We start from the raw sequence: 12,807 nt of genomic DNA on the forward strand, positions 1-12,807 counted from the left end.
AAATTTATAATTAATTGTTGGTCCTCTAAAACAATTTTCTAACTTCATTCCTACTTTTATCTATTGTTGATTATAAATCCTGATAGTATATATAATAAATGTACATACATTTGTGTAGGGTGAAGACAAGGGGCAAGTAGTGACTTTAGCCTCCTAAAATGGTAAATCATTTATTTAATCCTGACTCTAAATGGTAAAATTATTTTTTAGTCCCTTTAAAAATTTAAAATTATTAGTTACTATAATGGTAAAATTGCACTTTGGCTCCTCTAAGATGGTAAATGTTCAGTTTAGTCCTGTAAAAAATCTTAAATTATATGTTAATACAATGATAAAATTATACTTTAACCCCTTTAAAAATTATGTAATTCAATATTGGTCCCCAAAAATAAATTATTGGCTTTGTCCCTGTTCATCTTCTTTAAAATTTATGAAATTATAATTAAGTATAATGGTAAAATTACATTTTGACCTTCAAAAACTTATGATTCATCTTTAGCCCATAAAGTACATTTTTTTATTTTGTCGATCTTAATTAATAAATAAACCGTAATTTGACAATTTTTTTTAACATTAATCTCATGCTTTCATCATATCTGTTATTTTTTTATATAATGCCTAAAACTATTCATAGTCCCTCCCCAACCCTTATCCCCTACCCGAACCCCTACTCATAGGAGAATAATATACTTCAACGCACTCTAATCCATAACCTCTTGTACTGGCAATAATAGTGATATTAATTGAGTTAAAACTCAATCGACATAATTTCGACATAATTTAAAAATAAATTAGAAAGATATTAAACTATTATATTTAATTTAATTGAAACTCATCAACCTCTATAAATAATTCATTGTCCCATATTAAAGAAGGTAAATCACCAGTACCGATAAATTGGAACCTCAAATATATTTCTATTTGTGCTAAGAAATATCCAAATAATGAGGGTATTTATGTATGGATTTAAAATCTCAATTAATATTTGATAATATTACAAAAATTAAGAAGGGTTTTAAAATCTCAATTGGTATTTTGATAAAATAAAAAATTTATTTTCTCAATTTATGAAATTAATTTATATGCTCATAATTTTTTTAGGTACATAACCGCTTTAATTAATAATGGCGCTAGGTTTAGCTACACCAATCATGTCTTCCTGGATAATCTTTGGTAAGGTTTCTAAGAGATTGAACCAATTTAGTTATGTCAAAAGGCCTTTAAAATGCCCAGCTTGTCAAAAAATCTGCACACATATTAGCTTCACGATAATAATGAACAAGACTACAATTCTAATTGCATTGAAGCAGCTCCTTACAATTCCGGATCACTAAAGAGAGAATCATGTTGTTGCAAGAGGGTCAAAATCTTATTAACAACCACAAATGAGTCTAACTTGATAACAAGATTCCTTATGCCATGTTCCCAAGCTGGACGAAGAACATTATATATAGCATAAAGCTCGACTTTAGTGATGTGCCCATATCCTAATTTCCCAATAAAAAGGTAGGCCATAATTCATATAACGTCAACAACATTTTTTAAAAAATAAGAAGGTTGTAATTTTTTTTAACATTTATATTAGTAATATAAATTATTTATTATTTTAATACCACATATTAGATGTGCTCGCGAATGGGTTAGATTTGAGTCGTAACCATATAAGGTATCTAGATTAATTTTTAAGGCTAAGTTTAACCCGAAAAATGAGCTTTCTTTTTTGTTCAAGTTTAGCACAATTTAAAAAAGGTAAACCCGAGCCCAGCCCACCCATATTTAATATTTTTAAATTATTTTTATTTAAAAACAATTTTAAAAAATAATACACTAAATGTACCAAAAACACTAAAATAAAAGTTTTCTAACACATTAAAATACATTAAAGAGTTTTTATATTAAAAACACTACCATAATATAATAAATGTTTTATTGTATTAAATATAATTTTAAAATTTTATATTTTGGGTTAGATTATTTAGTTGGGTAAATTTTTTTTAAAGTTTTGACTAATGAGATTAATTGTTATAATTAATATAATATTTTTACAACATAATATATATTCAGATTGGGCTTGAGCCAAAAAATATTTTCTAAAGCCCAGCCCTATAGAAAATGGGCATTAAATTTTACCTAAGCTCATTTTTCGAGTTTTATATTTTGTCTAAACCTTCTCATTTTTTAAACGAGCCTGAACGGGTAACCTGGCACATGAGCAAATCTACCACATATATTGTTTGAATAGATTATATATCAATTACTTTATTTCAGTTTTTTACTTAAAATTATTTGTAAAACCGTTAAATTGAAAAAAATATGTATTAATTTAATATATTTTAAATATAAAACAAAATAAATCTGTGTACATGGCACGGGAATAAAACTAATATATATACACGTGTATACGTACGTACATATGTATAACAGCTAGAGAGGGACTCGATAGGATGGATCAACCATTTTCAAAATGAACAAGTTCTCTCTGTTACCTCTTGATATCCTGCAGAAATATGAACAAACATGATTGCATGCAGCAATTAGGCGATGGTTTCGTGTTAATTTCAGGCATAGAGTTAATTTCTTTTTTTCGTAAAGTACCGACCGTAGCTCTTCATCCAAGTATGTAATCTCCAACTGACCACGGCCGCTTCCAGGTGACTTAATCGGTATCTGCAAATCACCGGAAATCGACGGACAATGAGTTGCCGCAATGAGATTACAAGTGAGACTCGAGAGTGAGTGTCAAATACAGGAATGCTTAGCAATATACAGCACTAGTCACTAGATATAAAATTTGACATAATGTTATATGTAACTATGAACATTTATATAAACATTAAAAGTTAAATTTGACATTACGCCAAACAAATAGAATCCATACCAGACCAACGATTCTGAAATAGTCGAATTTAACAGCTACCCTTCTTGCATTTATAGGAACTAAATTAGCAGTGGCCTGCGAAAAAGAAAAAAATATTCACCCTAACTAATTTTTACTTCAACATGTAATATAAAATTACTCCAAATAATTTAAAACTGAAATAATTCGGTTTGAGAAAATCATTTACCAGAGCTTGAAATGGTCTAAATGATATAACTGGCATCCGAAATGATTGAAAATTTTGATAATTTAAATTGATTCGATTAAAAATTAACTCTGCACTTCCAATACATCAATTATTATTTTTTCTACTTTTCATGTTTTTAGGATCATAAGTAGGTAAAAAGCACTTTCTAGAAAGCACTTTTTAAATTGCATTTTGCTCATTCAATTGGTTGATGTATGCGATCATAAGCTACACGTAGTATGCAATTTGTAATGGAATAAAAATAATCAGTTTACTATTAGCAAAGGATTTTTTAGTAAAGTAGCAAAATAGGATCTCCATAGATGACCAATTGAATACAAAATAATGACAGAAGCAATACTTACTTGATTAAAGAAAGGCCAAGTTTCCATATTTTGAGCTCTGAGAGTATCCACATTGATTGTCTGGTATATTTTTCCATTGGGTCTCAAGAACTTTGGCCTCTGATGTCAAAAGAAAGGTCATGAATGGGATTATTTTGAAGAAAATTGGGTAATTTATGGACAAAAATGATAATTTATGGATAAAAAAGATAAGACCTTTGTTTGCAAAAGTGATTGAGATGTTGTGTATAAAAGTTCCCATTTTCCATTCAACAAGTTGGATTTGAGTGGCTCTTTTATCTCATTTAAAGCTTCGAGTTTAAGTGCTATCTGATTTAAAAAATCAGGAAACCCCCCATCAATGGAAAAAAGCAAGAGAGTAATTTAATTTGCATGAAAAAACAGAACAAAAGAACCTGATCCACACGTTGTTGATCCTCAGGGCCGGCTTCAGCTCCACGATCAAGAGGTGCTATAGCATCAAAAAGCTCATCTTTTAGGGTTTTAATGTCTTTGCTTTTGGTGAAAAGCCCAGAAAAGATTGAAGCTTCGGTCCTCCATTTGAGGGAAACAGCAGTTTGTGATGAAAAAAAGTTGATTTTCACATTGGGTTTGGATGATGAAAGAAGTGGTTTTGATGATAAGGTAAAAAAGGAAGGAGAAAAAGAAATGATGGGCTCGTTTGAAAGTTGTAGATGAGGTTTTAGCAGAGCAGTAATGGCAGAAGAAGAAGACGAAGAAGTGAGAGCCATTCCTGAATTAAGCTGTTTTTGTGAAAGTTACTAATTAAGGGAAGTGTGGATAATGTTGAAAATTAGGTGGTTGTCAGTCCTAATTCCAAGAGGACTCAAAGGAGGAAGGGTAAATTTAACTAGGATGACTAAATTATTAGTAAATTTAGGTTTTGATCATTTAATTTTAAAATATTATAAATTAGTTATTAAATTATTCGAAAATTTTTATTTAAGTCACTGAATTATTAATTTTTTCTTTTTTAAAAAAAAAAATTCGCTAACAAGTTTCAAGCAATTATTTTACGATCGGTACAGTAAATTAATACCTATCGACGGGTAGAAAAACATATGTTAGATCAAGTAGATCTAACAGTCAAGGTCAGAAATTAAAAAGGAAAACTATTTAGATTTTAATTTGTAGATTCGTGACATTCAAACTAAGCTGAACTACAAAAAAATAAAATAAGGGCCTTAATTGGTATCAATAATCTAAACAAAACAAGTCATACATTAATGATTTTAATATCTCAATAACTTAAAAGAATTTTTTAAATAATTTAATAATTATTTTATAATTTTTTGAAGTTGACTGAACTAAATATTATCTTATAAATAGTTTACATCATGAGCGCCACTTGAACTCAAAGATTGGCCTATAAGGGCCACTCTCCAAGGAGATTGATTTCTCTACTAAGGAAAATGCCATTAGATTTGGCTTCCTTGTATGCATAGCACGATGCCACCGGGCACACTTGTTTGAAGCTCTTGGGATAATTCGTAGGCAAACAGGCAACATCACTTGTTGGCTTAATCACAATGGGCAAAGTTAAATCCATTGTACAATTAATGGAACTGCCACAGCTACCTGTTTGACATGAGCTACTGCCATTTTTACCGAAATCACAATCGGTCCGACCCCATAGTCGGCCACTCCACCCTTTCAGGCCATCTTAGCAGATGGTTTGGACTGATTCTAATGTAAAACCTTCACCGTGGTGGTTCCCCCTACTGTGATTATTCCTGGCCATATTATCACTTTACACTGATTCACAAGGACCGTATAATATACATCAAAACACACACACATGTTTACAAGGTGGATACAGAAACAAACTAGAATTGTGAGCCAATGCCATCCTACACCAATATGTTGGCCAATGGCACTTGGAGACAGCCATGGAAGACTGATGTAACTTTGCTTTTAAATGTGGTTAACTTGGTAGATAAAGAAACCTGGGATTCAACAAAGGCTACCGAAAATTAACATCAATTTATTAAATTATCCTTTGCTTTTCCTAGAAGATAGACACAATCAGGGGAAATTACAAACAGAAAATCCAGGAAAAAAGGTTCCTGTTTAAGGAGAAAAAGGTATCACTTGCTGTATATCCAGAAGGTATCCTTTTTCTCGCTTTTTTGTTTATATATAAGATGCTTTTGAAAATAGAATCAATCCCCATTTGTATTACATAAAGCATGTCTCTCAGCCTTGAACCCTATACAAATATTGATTTTGGTCGAAGAATTCGATGGGAATCGGGTCCCGAAAATGGACCTTGGATCACTCTCAGTTTCGTTGAACCACCAGACCGGCAACCGAGTAATGCAGGCATTGAAGGGGCTCCCCCTGCAACTGCTTCAGCAATTGGAGCATTGCCAATGGCGAAAATCAGTGAAAGCCATGTTATCAACACAATGCATTGCCCCATTTGCAAGGATGAGTTCGAGATCGGTGGAGAAGCGAGAGAGTTACCGTGCAAGCATTTGTATCACTCGGATTGTATCGTGCCATGGTTGAACATCCACAACACGTGCCCTGTTTGTCGGTACGAGATCGACAATGAGTCTGGTAACGCTCCTGGTGACTACGAAATGAATGAGATTGATCGTGGGGATTTCGGTCTTGGTGTTGAAGATTTGGCAAATGGCTTGACTTGGTTGCGGACTCGTTTACTCTCTTCGAGGCCTCTTCGTGTGTTCTCTCATTGGACTCGTGGATGTCTTGACTCTCTCGATAGTATGATCAATGGAAATAATTTCTCTCAAGAGGGTAGGATCTTCTTCCACATCTACATACATACTTACAAGCATACATACATACATACATACATATAAAGATTGTGTAACACAGTAGCTATCTTATCTCCCTTGCAGCTATCTCCTGGTGGCGCTCTTGGCTCATCCTATAGGTTATCTATATACCAGCGGCCAGGTATGTATGTATATGTGTAAGTAAATATGTATATATATGTATATGTTTTTAGATACTAAATTTTACATTACAAAATTAAAAATAAGCGTTAAAAATAAGTTTCTTTTCTTAGAGAAATCGTTAAATTATTATTGCAATTACATGCATGGTTAGGAGAGTATACATGGACATATATTATTAATATTGAATTGAGTATTAGATATGAATATATGTTTGTTATAAATATATATTTTCTGTATTATGTTAGAATATGTGTTATTAAACACATATTTTAAGGAAATTGAACAATTTTATAACATGCAATAAAATCATATTGATAAACCAATTGAAAATAAAATCATATTGATAAACCAATTGAAACTAGAATGGTCAATTGGATAAGTAGGGTAGGTTTGGGTTGAATCAATTCATGTTTAAAAATTTTAAGTTATTTCGAGTTTGTGTATTTTTTTTGTTAATTATCTAAATTTTATTAAGCAAAAAATGTTACATAATAGTTTAAAGGCCTAAAAAGAATAAATCCAATAAAGTACGAACAGGCACAAATCCTAACTCAACCCAAGGAGAACCCAAAGCTCACAAAGAACCCTAGTTCATAGGAACAAGCCAACAAAACTTAGGAGTCGTCATCACCATCGACCGTATGCACACCTTTGACCTGGGAGATCATTCCGCAGAAAACAAAGCGTCTGAACCACCATGAACAAACTGAAGGAAGGACGAGATTAGGGTCAAACCATCTAACTAGGCTTCAACCACAGAATCAACAGATTTGGGGCGTTGACTCCATGCCATTCCATTCCGACCAACAACTCAAAGGGTAGGAGGAAACCTCGAGAAAAGATTGAAGCAAAAGCAAAAGCAAACCACCAAAACTTGATGCAAAATGAGTCGCGGGGACTAAGAAAAACATCAACCTTATCTCGGGTTCAAGTTTCTCGTTTAGTTAAAATATAAATCTGACTGCCATCTAGTGCACAACAACCATCATTTATTACTGTATATAATATATATGTATATATATATAACATAATTTTCTTCTTTGTAATTGCTTTGGATGATATGATATCCCAATCCTTTGGTGCACCAAACACACCTAAAATGAACATGACACATCAGCTAAAACCCAAGATGCAAACACTTGAACAACATGATAGCTTGTACAATACAAACCTTAAACCCATGTCCTGTTTCCCTTTTAAAAGTTATTTTTTTTTTTGCATCTACAAAATACATTTGAACCATCAAACATGAAAATCATATGTATAAATGACTTTGTAAATCTATACTGTTTATTTATTTATTTATCATTCCTTGAGTATATTATAAAACAATAGTTTTTACAGTTCACAACATGACATAATAACTTTTGTTCCAAAAATAGAACCATCATTTTTCTTTACACTTTGAATTAAATACAAAGAGATGGCTCCTTGCTCAAACCTGGCATGTTTTTTTTTATGACTGCTGCTTTTTAAGTAGTCACACACACATTCTCTTTAGGGTTATTTAACCCTTTGGGAAGAAAAAACATTTTATGTTTTTATGTCGTAAGATGTCCGGCCTGTGAAATTTCCGGCTTGACCCCCTGGTGAAGTTGATCTTCCATCTCATTCGCGCAATGTACGTTGCTTGCCTGAAGGAGATGGAAAATGTTTGGAACTTTTTTTTGCAGGGGCTTCTACCGTGTTTTTGCCTTATCAAAGTCCGGAAATAAGTATCACCTATTGTTGTCTTTTAGATGTCTCAGGATGTTGGATGGCGTGACATGAAACGAATTCGATTCAATCATAAATGGAGATGAAAGGTCAAGAATCCTAAGAATGCCAATAACCAGAGTTGCTTGGGGAGAACACTTGTTGCTATAGCTGCAAATGCTCACAACAATTACATAAAAACAATTAGCTATAAATTTAAATAACATGATGAAAATTCGAAACAAATGCTTATTGAGAATTGTAAAAATTCACTTAGCATATGTTCTTACATGATGGAGATTGCGCAGGTGGTGTAGAAACTGGACCTTTAGTACCGTTCATACCCTGGTCTGGACGAGAGCCGTAAGACACTGAAGGTAAAGGTGGTAGATTTGGGGACAACTTTGATTGAGGACTCATTACAGGTTGGTGGTTAGAAGTTTGGCTAGGGTGAGGTCTTGGTAAATAACGAGGAGGAGGGGGGTACGTTGCTGCACTAGATGGTGCAGGAGAAACCAAAGGAGGAAAAGTAGGGTAGGAACCAGTCTCCGGACCTGGTGAACGCAAAGGACTATGACTGGAAGGAGCAGGAGATTTGCAGTCGGGACAAGGCGGAAGATGATGTTTATCAGGTGATGGTGCTGGAGAGTGAGCCGGTGAAGATAAAGGACTGGGGGCTATCAACAGCCCTGGAGATGGAGCTGGTGAAGGAGTGGGAGGAGGAGTAGGATGAAGTGTACCATTCAGATAAGACGATAAGCTAATGCTTTTAACTCTACCAAAAACTGAATTATTAAGACCAAGATTCTTCGCAGGAGAGCTTGTGATGGTTTGAGCCAACTGCTTTAATCTCTGAGGCAAAAGTGTACTGAAACCATTTGACATAATAGAAGCTTGAACTATGACCGGAGAGGACATCGTGGAGCCATTTATGTTTGTTAATTGCACAAACAAATTCTGCAATTAACAAATAAAAACTATTAGAAACAAGTAATATCGAAAAAATGGGACTCAAATAGATTCTCTTCTCTTCCCTGAAACCCTGATTCCGGTTCCACCATATCTTAAGGCTACCATAGATCAACCTGGAAACGAACCAATAGTGAAAGTGAATAAGTGAACATTGCTCGAAAGTTGGAATCGATGTCATACCTCATAAGACCTCAAATGCAATCCAGATTGTAGCTGATCAATTAACTCCATGAATTTGTCATCTATTTCGGATATCGAATTATACAAAGTAAAATTGAATAGAATCTGGGTCTTTTGCAAGATTGAAGCGGATTGTAAGGGGGTTATAGTGATCCCAGCGGGAAACTTTAAAATCTCAAACTTAGAAGGCTGTCCAAAAATGGAGGTTGTCAAAGTCAGATTGGAGTGTCGGAGGAACAGCTCAACTAAAGACGCTCTCAGCACGCTTAGGGATACTTGGTTTATCAGTCTATTTACGGGATCAGGAAGAACACCAAACACTACATACGTCGAGTTAGGCACACTGGACTGGTGCATGGATAAGATAGCCACCTGTTGAAAATGAGTAGCTTTTAGATCGACTTCTCACATAATACGACAGTAAATTATATGTAAAACAATGGCAGAAGTTTGTCCTAAAAACCTTAGTATCCGGAACACCTATTTCTTCATATATATCATACTCCAACTTTTGAATGTTCTGAACAAGCTCAGACACTGGTTTCTTGAGCGTAAAGTATGCATGAACGGGAGCTGCAAAAAGATTAAATGGTGATATAAGCAACAAACAAGGAAAACTTATAGAAATACAACCAATGGAAAAGGTCTTATTTTGATATGCATATAGACCAAAGCCGAAAAGATCGAGTTTAATAGCACATTTTGAGAAAGTAAACATATCAAGACCATAGGTTTGATAGTGAATCGAATACTTACAAAGTGGTACATGATGTTGCAAAATATCACCATTATTCTTTGTGATCAACAACTTGCTTATCAATTTAAGCTATGGAAAAACAATAAAAAAAACATAGCCCTTGTCTCATAAATTTGGCATTGAAATTTCAAACAAACCATTAATGGTTTGCTCCCTATTGCTAAAATGAGAAAATGATCTAAATATAGCAAAATATTTACTTCTAATGATACAATTTTAATTGGAACCATAAATTTAAACACTAAATAAAATTGCAATAAAATAGAAATATATAGTTCCTATTTGGGAATAAAAGATGAATTTGCCTTAATAGAAGAAAGTGAAATAAATGCATGTCCATACTTAAAAGAAATCATTAGAAATCTATGAAGAACACCAAAATTCCAGATTTCAAAGTACAGATCTTGAAATACCCATTGGCTTTCAACACTTGAGGATCCAAATTAAAAAACAAAAAATGCAGTGAAAATAAAAAAATACCCATTTGGTGGAAACAACAACAACCAAAAAAAAACCCTATCAAACAAAGAAATTGGTACCAAACTTTACAAAAAAATAAAAATAAAATTGAACTTCAATAAGGTAAAATGGCTTACCACTGAGCTTAATAGCTTGTTTAGCATCAAACCCAGATTTTATAGAACGAAAAGGGAAGATCCAAAAGATCCCAGGCAATAACACTGATAAACTGAGGAACAAAATGAAAACACATCTGAAATTGAACTCATTCGCAAAGCTTGAAAAAACCATCCAAAACCTCCCATAAAAGAAGAACCCTTGATGATACCCTTCATTGTTCCTTGATTCAATACTTTGTTGTTCCCTTTGTTGTAGATTCGGGTCTTCATTTTTCCCCATTGAAAGAGCATCTGGAACCAAAACAAAAAAAAAACAAAAGAATGGGTCCTTTTCTTTTATCTTTCACTCTCTAGAAAACTCACTTTTAACACCATTACCACCAAGAACAGCACCCTTATTAACAATGGGTGTGTGGATTGTGACACAAGTGTTAATGGTAGGCATATGCCATCCCTCTCTCTCTCTCTCAATTAACTACTGAAATTTGACAACACCCTTTCTCTTTCTTTCTCTAAACACTCACTTTTTGCTCTCTTATTTAATTTTATATATATACCTAGGTGTTCTTTGAAATTGATTTTTGAACAGTTTCAAGCAAATGGGATTAATGGGATGTTTAGATTTAATCTAGTTGTTTTTTTATTAGTGAATTTGACAGTGTTTTGCACTCTTTTTCAAGTCAATTTTAAATGACTTTATGGGCTACCGAACGTTGAGGAGAAGCAAAGGGTAAAAGGGAAAGAAAAGGCAAAGTGAGTGACTTAGGCCATTTTGAGATAATGTAAATTATTGGAAATTTTATCTTTTTCTAAAGAGTTTACAAATACAATTAGAAAAGAAGGGTAAAAATACGAGTATTTTACCTTTATTATTTTTAAAAAATAGATAAATTAATCTTTATATGTTAAATCAAAGAGTAAATTGTTATTCTATTAAAATTTTCATCTATTTTTACTATTAAAAAACTAGCTCATGTATATTAGCATGAGATACATGTGGTACATTGTATGTTACTGTTTGATTATTTTGTTAACCACATTAGTTTTTAAGAGATCAAATAGATGAAATTTTTAATAGAAAAGATCGATTTACTCTTTGATTTGAAGTAAAGTGATTAATTTATTTTTTCTAGTAGAAAGAAAAGGTTTATTTTTAAGAAAATTATTCGAAATCAATTGAACCGACGATTTGATCGATTTAACTTTTCATAATTTTTCTCCAACCCATAAATAAGAGGATAATATGCTTCAGCGCACTCGAACCCATGTCTTTCTATATTGACAATAATATCCATGCCAATCGAACTAATATTTAACCAGTATTTTTAATAATATTTATCTATTAGAGGTTAGTTTTAATAATAAATGTGATATTTATCTAATTTGATGAAGTTTTACTATAATCATATATAAATATTTTTGTCATTTTACTATTAAATTAGTGTCATGAAACAAAACTCAATAAATTTTTAATAATAATAGAAATTAATAACAAACTATATTAAATGCAATATTTAAATTCTATTGTTTACTGAATTTAAATAAGTGATGAAATTTATGAGGAATCTATTAAAAGCTAAAGATAAGGTTCTTTTTTTTCTTTTAAATATTTTATTTTGGTATACTTTTTTTATATAAAGTTATTTTGATATACTTATAGTTTATCTCATCTCATCTAAAATTCCTTAAATTATTAATATAAAATTAAAAATTTAGAGAAATAAATCTTTTTGGAAAGAGTATCTGAAAGTGCGTCTAACTAAAAATATTTTCTGAACAGTGGGTAGGAAAGCATGCTCAGTTGAACTTTCCTGCTAATATGTCAGGAAAAGTGCGTCCAACTAGACGTGGTTTCTTTATAGTTATTAGAATTCACTTTTAATTGGGTGTGCTTTCACACTCTTTATCCAAAAGTAACTTATTTCCTTAAATTTTAAAAAAATCAATCTATTTTACATATTAATATTTTTTTGATATATTTAACTAATTTAGCCTAAATAAAAAAATATTTTGTACCAATAAAATTGTAACTTAAAAATAAAACTACTTTTTTTTTATGTAATTTGGGATTCACTCAAGGGGTAGGTAAGGGAAAGAAAAGTTTGACCAGTATGGACCATACACGTGGACCAATAATAAGTGAAAGATCTCCTTTTATAACATCGAATTTTAATGCTCATTGGTTTTATGTCTACTTTGATTGGACAAACATTTACCAACACATGTAGGTGTAAGCTTATTGGATAATTCCTCTTTTCATCTCATTTT

At 32.2% G+C, this 12,807-nt stretch overlaps 3 protein-coding genes across 4 annotated transcripts; 1 reads left to right on the top strand and 2 right to left on the bottom strand.

The window, feature by feature from the left end:
• Positions 1–2,314: 2,314 nt before the first annotated feature.
• Positions 2,315–4,261, bottom strand: LOC108459508 (probable plastid-lipid-associated protein 4, chloroplastic). Of its 2 annotated transcripts, none has more exons than XM_053026601.1 (6): positions 3,837–4,261; positions 3,626–3,735; positions 3,431–3,529; positions 2,879–2,953; positions 2,600–2,667; positions 2,315–2,497 (listed from the first exon to the last, which is right to left on the bottom strand). In XM_053026601.1, exons 1-6 carry the CDS (start codon positions 4,159–4,161, stop codon positions 2,425–2,427), a joined length of 750 nt encoding a protein of 249 aa, XP_052882561.1. In that variant the 5' UTR covers positions 4,162–4,261; the 3' UTR covers positions 2,315–2,424. The 2 variants fall into 2 exon arrangements, with proteins under 2 accessions (XP_052882561.1, XP_017614382.1); XM_017758893.2 differs by having other exon boundaries at positions 3,626–3,739; positions 3,826–4,261.
• Positions 4,262–5,575: 1,314 nt separating this feature from the next.
• On the top strand, positions 5,576–6,488 carry LOC108460096 (E3 ubiquitin-protein ligase MPSR1-like). Its single transcript, XM_017759470.2, has 2 exons — positions 5,576–6,193; positions 6,298–6,488. Exons 1-2 carry the CDS (start codon positions 5,620–5,622, stop codon positions 6,330–6,332), a joined length of 609 nt encoding a protein of 202 aa, XP_017614959.1. The 5' UTR covers positions 5,576–5,619; the 3' UTR covers positions 6,333–6,488.
• Positions 6,489–6,800: 312 nt separating this feature from the next.
• Positions 6,801–11,306, bottom strand: LOC108457759 (vacuolar protein-sorting protein bro1-like). Its single transcript, XM_017756888.2, has 5 exons — positions 10,558–11,306; positions 9,668–9,777; positions 9,205–9,576; positions 8,343–9,009; positions 6,801–8,223 (listed from the first exon to the last, which is right to left on the bottom strand). The coding sequence occupies exons 1-5, from the start codon at positions 10,817–10,819 to the stop codon at positions 8,144–8,146; spliced, it is 1,491 nt and encodes a 496-aa protein (XP_017612377.1). The 5' UTR covers positions 10,820–11,306; the 3' UTR covers positions 6,801–8,143.
• Positions 11,307–12,807: the final 1,501 nt, after the last annotated feature.

The sequence above is a fragment of the Gossypium arboreum genome, chromosome 4, assembly GCF_025698485.1.
Source record: "Gossypium arboreum isolate Shixiya-1 chromosome 4, ASM2569848v2, whole genome shotgun sequence".
Lineage (NCBI taxonomy): Eukaryota > Viridiplantae > Streptophyta > Magnoliopsida > Malvales > Malvaceae > Gossypium > Gossypium arboreum.